We start from the raw sequence: 8,286 nt of genomic DNA on the forward strand, positions 1-8,286 counted from the left end.
ATGTTGCATGTGTATGTCACGTGGGTGTATAACACGGTTATGTTGCATGTGTATATGACGTGGGTGTATAACACTGATATCTTCCATGTGTATGTGACGTTGGTATATAACACGGATATGTTGCACGTGTATGTCACGTGGGTGTATAGCAAGGATATGTTGCATGTTTATGTGACGTGGGTGTATAACACGGATATGTTGCATGTGTATGTGATGTTGGTGTATAACAAGGATATGTTGCTTGTTTATGTGACGTGGGTGTATAACAAGGATATGTTGCTTGTTTATGTGACGTGGGTGTATAACACGGTTATGTTGCATGTGTATGTGACGTTGGTGTATAACACTGATATGTGTTTTTGACGTTAGTGTATAACCCGTATATGTTGCATGTGTATGTGGCGTGGGTGTATAACACGGTTATGTTGCATGTGTATATGACGTGGGTGTATAACACGGATATGTTGCATGTGTATGTGACGTGGGTGTATAACACGGTTATGTTGCATATGTATGTGACATGTTTGTAATACACGGTTATGTTGCATATGTATGTGACGTGGGTGTACCACGCGGATATGTTGCATATGTATGTGGCGTGGGTGTCTAATGCGGATATGTTGTATGTGTATGTGACGTGGGTGTATAACACGGATATGTTGCATGTGTATGTGACGTGGATATATAACACAGATATGTTGCATGTGTATGTAGAATAGCTGTGTATGTTATAGAGTATGCAACACGGGTAAGTAGCTTTTAGTGGTGACTATTGAGGGGAAACAATTATTGCGATAAGGATGGTCTACTGCAACCAACTATTACAATACTATTCCAATAGCATTTTCGTCTTTGCTTGAATTGTCTCATTTACCAAATGAATGTATAGTTTATATAAGAAGTTGAAGTAGTTTCACACTCTTTTAACACCTAACAAGAAACTTGAAACCTTTATCAAGTCAACAGTTAAAACATAAACACGTTAGATTGCAGATTTATTTGTTCGTGGTTTGTATGTAGTGGATAGGTTTGAATTGTTGTGGCTGTGGTGAGACTGGCGGAGGTACATTAAGTGATTATTTTTATCTGTAGTTCACACTTTCATCATTCGGAATGTTGTAAATCCATTAATTTTCCAAATATGATTCTTAAATTTCCAGGCTCCGAGTTTGATGTTTTGTTACGAAAGCGAGGTGACGTTTCTTTCGCCCGTGAGTATATTACATTATAATCGACTGCTATATAATGTTGTATTCCTGGACTACTTTGGTTTATAATTACCCGGTGATGTTTTAACCTGAAGCTGTCTCGATCACAACACGTAGCGAGTGATATCGTCTTATATTTATGAATATTCATGTAGCATACATGATTAGCAGAAGTGTTATGCATCACGTCCAGATTAGATTACATATGTGTTCATGTGCTTTCAATTTTTAGTAAGATTCACGTTTATGTATGCCATCAAGAATTGATAACAAGTATTGCATCAGACGTTTGTGCTCCAAAATATTTATCATACCCACAAAAGCGTTGATGTAATGGTAGTTCTTGGTTTTTAAGGAACAGTTGATGAACCTAGTGTCTAAAGCGTTAGCACGTCTCACCGATGACCAGGGTTTGATTCCAAGCTGAGTTAAAGATGACTGATCATATCTTTAATATTTAGAAGTTTAGGGAGAAAAACAGTGATATCACAAAGTATTTCTCTTTTCAGTTTGATGAAAATGGCTCTAAACAGAAACCACGTGCACGTATTTCTGTTTCTCACTCTGATGTTCATCGCTGGTAAGTACGTTATATGTTCTGGTACATTCCAAAGAAACGTCTGTTTAAATATGTTTCATTTATTTTTTTTAATGTATTCGCATTTAATAAACTTTGCGTGTCTTGTGAATATGAATAAGCAAGTGATTCCATGTTATTTGTCTGGTTAAAGAAACAATTATATTTGCGTCAAAGTTTTCAGAAATCGACACAGAATTAAGTCATGTCCATTAGGTTTCTTAGATACGCGAATTCAGCTGTGCCGTGAACATATTTGATGATGTTTCTTGAAGGAGAATACACTTTCACCTTTGAAGATATGCCTATTTAGACCTATTGCTATTGATTTGAGCCTAGGATTGTTCTGGCAGCGTTTTAAAAGCACTTCGTTGACTGAGACATTGACAGGCGTGAATATGTACTTTGGCCCCGTGTCATATGTAATGGAGACCATGCATTCTCGTACCATGGTCTAAAATAATCATTCAAGTTGAAACATTGAGACTAGAAATGCTTCTGTTTCCATGGTTTCAAATGTGTTTCCTGCAGCAGCATTCACAGCAATCTCATTGCCATCAATATGCGATAGGTGGTATTACTAAAGCGTATTCAGATGATTTACCATCTATAAACATGACAAGTTCCTTTCGAAGTAACCCTTTATACAAGTACGGGTGCTCAAGGTTTTGTCAACGCGTGAAGATCTCGTTAGAAATGGTCTTCATCAACCCATGCTTGTCGAAAGAGGCGACTAACGGACCAGGTGGTCAGGCTCGCTGACTTGGTTGACACATGGCATTGCATCCCAAGAGTGTAGATCGATGATCATACTATTTACCACTGGATTGTCTGGTCCAGACTCGACTATTTGCATATAGCCATTACTGCCTGTTGGAATGATGTCGAGTGTGGCGTTAAACAACCAAACCACACCAAAGTAAGGTGTTGTCGTAACCGATTTACTGAGTCCAGGAGCTGTCGCTGCCCTTGGAGCAAAGTAGCAATGTGTCTGAATGTATTATTTATTTCATAGAAGTAATTCCACAATGTGGCTAATTATGTTTGAATTTGATATGTTCACGGTGATTCTTATGTGACAAAAACTTTGAAGTTCTGAATAAGATACCAACTGTATTCTCCCACGACCTTACCAGTTCCCGCGCGCTGCCCTGAATCGGCGTACCAGTATGCTTCTGGACAGAAATCAGATAAAAATAAACGCTAACTAAATCAAGAAGTTAAAAAAAAATATTTAGTTCACCTGTGAAGATTGGTCTTCAGACACCAATGATTGTCGTAAAAGGGGCTACTTGGGGCGCGGTGGCCGAGCTGGCTAAGGTGCTAGGCTAGTGATCCAGCGAGCTTGAGGTGTCGGGATCAAGCCCACTTGTGGCTGGGTGTAAACATCTCGGCGTCAACTTTGTGTGCAGACTCTTTCAGTGTTGTCACAGCCCCTAGTGTACAGTACACATCCCTGTGCACTTAAAAGAACCCACGAATCCGTTGGCATATGACCAGATGGTGGCCAAATGAATACATGCAAACACCAAATTGCGGGTACAGCAACGTGCAGTCAACTTGGACAAAGTACTGTGACTATGTGCTCCAGTTCACCCAGCTGTGAATGGGTACACCGTTAGGATGAGAAGGCCACAATAACTCGGTGCGCCTAGTGGCTGCAATAGTTGTATGCTCCCCAGGGAGTTGAGATTGATAGTAGGATGTGCCGTTAAGACTGACATCCAATGATCGAGGGAGTTGTACCAGCGCCTTGAGCAAGCACCAATTGCCTGGATATGTGCGCTATATAAATATACTATAATAATAATACTTGAGTCGGGCGGTCAGGGGACTTGGTTGATGCGAAGATCGATGCTCAAGATGCCCATCAAATAATTGCCTGGTCCAGGTTGGCTTATTGACAGACCGTAATCATATAGCGTTTGTGTTCAATAGATATAATAAGTGACTGATGTAACTGTTCTATCATTTTACTTTTAAGACATTGCGTGTTAAAAGAAGTAAGTTTCCTTAGGTTTGAAATCTCCCACTCACTTTCTTTGCAAGTGTACGAAATTGTTTGTTTCCATCAAACTTATATGTATGTTGAGACTAAGCGATAGTCTAGACATCGCTGTGAGGAGCTTGAACAGTGCTTCGGAAACACAACTATATATAGCAAAGCTGCGTTGTTGATTTTCGCGACTATCGGCTCGTCCACGCATTGTCCAAAGATACAAGCAATCAGTAAGTGTCGACGCCTTTATGCTTGTTTGTAATCAAACTATATTTCTATTACATGTCCGGTTGAACTCGAGAACGTATAGGACAGAAATATATGTGGTGTAGGTGACTGTGAAAATGAAACTAGCGTAATGGCGATCATAGCAGGAAGTACAACTTCAAACAGGTTTTATTTTGATCGGAGTGTGTTGAGAATGGGCAAAACCGAACAGTAGAAGTTATGAATAAAGGGACGGATTTCACATTTATCGATGGAGGGAACACCATTGTCACCACACGCCTTTCCCAATCTATAACATGTATTAAGACTTGCACCCCCATCGATGAATACTTGATATGTGCATCAAATACGAGAGCCAATCTGAATACGCGTAAGGATTTAAGGCGTTTGAGAAAACTTCCCACGTGCGCTTCAATCGATTGTATTAGGTACGTCAGCCCTTAAAACATCGTGACAGCTAGATCTCAACTCAACTTGACACAAAGTACATGTACCTAAAATTATGCTAACTAGTTTCAAGTTCTTCAACTAACTCTCAGAACATTATACATTTATAAGTGATATATATAACGGATGAACCTTTATTCGTAAAACCATCCCGATAGATCTTTTAGTCATAGCAGATGACACTATGTCTTTATAAATCGGTGCAAAAGTAGATACACGACCAGTAAATAAAACACAGTCAGTTAATCGACAAAGGTAACGCAGAATGAACATCCTGAAATTAAATAGAAGTTGTAATATTTTCTGTAAAATGACACAGAGCAGAAGTGTGTTACCAATTTTCACATGTATGAGAGTACAGTGTACTTGAGAAATGAATGGTAGAGTTTACTGGTGTATGGAAGGTACAGTGTACTGGTGGCAATAATTGGAGTACAGTGTACTGAAGATTATCAGATGGGTACAGTGTACTGGTGTGTATGGTGAGTACAGTGTTCTGGTGTATGGATAGGTACAGTGTACTGGTGAATGGATAGGTACAGTGTAGTGGTGAATGGGTGCAGTGTACTGGTGTATGGAAGAAGGCATTGCGTAGTGGTGAGTGTAGAAATTTACAGATGCACTGGAGAACGGTTTGGCAATACAGCGTACTGGTGCATGGAAAGGGCACAGCGTAGTGGTGAGCGTAGGGCAACAGTGTACCGGAGAACGTAGGGGAAGTTGTATGGATGGATGGCAGAGGAATTCCAGCGTATGAGGACAGCTGATGCGGTGTACGGAAGAATTTACAGTGTACTAAGAAATTAGCCATAAGGAGGGGCACGAGTGTAATGAAGTATATGCAGGGGTAAAGAGTGTACAGGGTGGCCATATTGAGGGGCACGAGATTTACTACCACGCGCTAGAGGAGACATTAGCCACTGGGCGTATAAGAGGTACACAGTGTAGTGGTGTATTGACGGGCACAGTGTACTGGCGTAATGAAGCAGTACAGCAAAAATTGGTTTATGGAAGGCGTACAGCGTAATTGGTGTATGGAGACGTACAGTGTACCGGCTGCATCGAGGGCACATTGTACCGCGTATGGAGGGAGTTCCGTGTGTACCGGTGTATACAGGAGTTCAAATGTACCGGTGTATGAACGGGCATTACATGTATACCGGTGCATAGAGGGTACAGTGCACCGATGTACGGGATGGTACACAGTGCATTAGCGTATGGAAGGAACACAGTGTATTGGCAAAAAGGAAGGAAGTACAGCGTACTCTGAGAAATGGATAGGTAGAAGCTTTACCGGCGCATGGAAGGGATTGCCAACGTACCGGTGTATGAAAAGGGCACAGCGTACTGAAGGTGTATTGAGAGGCACAGTGTTCCGGTGCATGGAGGGCACATTGTACTGGCGTATAGGAGAAGGGCAGAAGTGTACTGGTGTTGTATGGAGGCACATTGTACCACAAGTGTATGGAGGAGTACAGTGTACTGGTGCATTGAGAGGCACGGGTGGCAATTGGTGTATGGAGGGGCAGATTTGTACATGGTGTATGGAGGCGCACAGCGTTCCAGCGTGTGGAGAGCAGAAGTGTACTGGCGTATTGAAAGGGGCACAGCGTAACGAGTGTATGAAAGGGCATTTTGTGCATTAGAGTATGGAGGGGTAGAGCGGTAATTGCGGTATGGAGGAGCACAGTGTACTATTGAAGTGTTGAGTACAGCATTGCGTACCAGCGGCATTGAGGGTACAGCGTAGCGGCGTATAAGAAAGAGGCACAGTGCACTCAGTAGTATGGAGAGGCACAGTGTATTGCCACCGCAAGGAGGGGCAGAAGTGCACTGGTGTACGTGGAGGGCATAGCTTACTGGCGTATAGAGGAGGACATTGTACTGGCGTATGGAGGGCACAGTGTAGTAGTGTACGGATGGGTACAGTGGCAATTGGCGTATGAAGCAGTACAGTGTACTAGTGCGTATGGAGAGCGTACAGCGTATATTGGCGTATGAAGACGGGCCAGTGTAACCGGCGTATGGAGAATACATTGCACTGACGGTGTATGGAGGGGTTCCGTAAAATGGTATTGAGGGCATAGGCAATTGTGTGTATGGATGGGTACATTGTAAATTGGTGTATGAAGGCGCACAGCGTACCGATGTACGGATGGGTACAGTGTACTGCGTATGGAAGGAATACAATTAGTACCGGTGTATGGAGGGGGCAAGACAAATTAGTGTATAGAGGGAGCACATATGCAATCTGAAAGTAGCATTGTAGGGGTAGAGTGTACTGAAGTATGGAGGTACCAGTGAATGGAGGAGTACAGTGTAACAGTATATGAGGGGGTAGATTGTACACTAGTGTATGGAGGGGCGCTATGTCTCTAGTGTATGGAGGGGTAAAGAGTAAAATTAGCGTGTATGGAGGAGCACAGTGTACCGGTTCTACGGAGGGCAGAAGTGTACTGGTGCATGGAGAGGGCAGAGCGTAGTAGCGTATCGAGGCGTACAGTGTACTGATTGTATTGAGGGCAGAGTGTACTGGTGTATAGAGGGTACATTGTATTGGAGCATGGAGGGCAGGAGTGTACCTGGTGTATGAGGGGCAGTGAAAGTATACCAGTGCTGAGGGTACATTGTACCAGTGTATGGAGGGTAGAAGTGTACCGGTGTATGGAGGGAGTTCAGTATTGCTAGTGTATGGAGGGGTACATTGTACCAGTGTATGGAGGGGTAGAAGTGTACCGGTGGTATAGAAGTGGTACAGTTTACCGGTGTGTTGAGGATGCACGGTGCTGTACCAGTGAAGAGGGTAGAGTGTACTGGTGTATGGGAGGGGTTGAGTGTAATTGTATTAAGGGAGGGGTACAGTGTGCTGGTAGGTGATGTGGCTTACAGGTTACTGGTACATGGGAGGTGTACAGTGTGTAGTGTAGTATTAACGAGGGTATGGGTTACTCAATATGTTAGAGGTGTACAACTATACCAGTAGTCACAAGTTAATGATATCTGCATTGAAGGGGACCGTGTGTACTACCTATTGAAAGTAACAGAGTTACCGGTGTATGCTAGGGACAAGTGTATCGTTAGCATTGACAGGTCACCCGTGTACATGGAGAGGACAGAAGTGCCGGTAGTGACAGGTTACGGGCACAAGGAGGGAACACTTTACAGGTTACCGGATACTGCGCTACTGGCCGTGTGGAAGACCCGGCGGAGGTAAACTCGCTAAGATTTAAACCGGTTCCCGTTCGAGCCAGCTTGAACGGTTGTATAAGTACAATGAAACTAAGCAACCTATTAATCAAAATCAGCCAATGTATTAGCTACATGCATACTAAATTCGTTTGGACCTAGAGCGCTTGCGCGGCTGGCTACGAGCGCTCGGGAAATATCAAAGCAGGTTACCAGTCTTGGGAAAGGTACCGGGTACCACTACACTAAATCATAATTGCCTGCTCGCTGAGACAGTGCGTTTGTGAAAAACTGAAGAGATAGAGATATGTGACAGTTGTGATTGGATTAAACAGTGTAAGATGTTTATGTTTTGTTATGTTAAACACATCCATCCGCAATTAAACCGACCACAATTTTAAGGCAGTAAAGATGTCATTTTATTTCTAACATGACTTGTATGCTTATGTGTGCGCTGCGATATTTCAAATAGCTGACATTTTCGAAAGTGGAACTCATGTTGATGCGTTCAGCTTCCTGTTCTAGGAAAAGTTAGCGGGAAGTTGTGCTTTATTGTAGTTTAAACCAGAAACTGCTTCTCTATTACATGGAGATAGCTGTACGATTCTGTTATGTTCTTGAACGCACTGATTGACACAGTA

The 8,286-nt window shown here is 42.7% G+C and overlaps 1 protein-coding gene across 1 annotated transcript in view; it reads left to right on the forward strand.

The window, feature by feature from the left end:
* LOC124276871 (ankyrin repeat domain-containing protein 17-like) overlaps positions 1-7,669 on the forward strand; it is a gene marked incomplete at its 3' end in the record, with an annotated part of 35,306 nt that extends 27,637 nt beyond the window's left edge. Inside the window, exon 5 of the mRNA XM_046712537.1 lies at positions 7,471-7,669. Coding sequence (XP_046568493.1) covers positions 7,471-7,669 — 199 coding nt within the window. The remainder of the gene's footprint in view (positions 1-7,470) is intronic.
* Between the last annotated feature and the right edge of the window lie 617 nt (positions 7,670-8,286).

This window comes from Haliotis rubra, unplaced genomic scaffold (genome assembly GCF_003918875.1).
Source record: "Haliotis rubra isolate DU_JTF1 unplaced genomic scaffold, ASM391887v1 Scf2143, whole genome shotgun sequence".
Lineage (NCBI taxonomy): Eukaryota > Metazoa > Mollusca > Gastropoda > Lepetellida > Haliotidae > Haliotis > Haliotis rubra.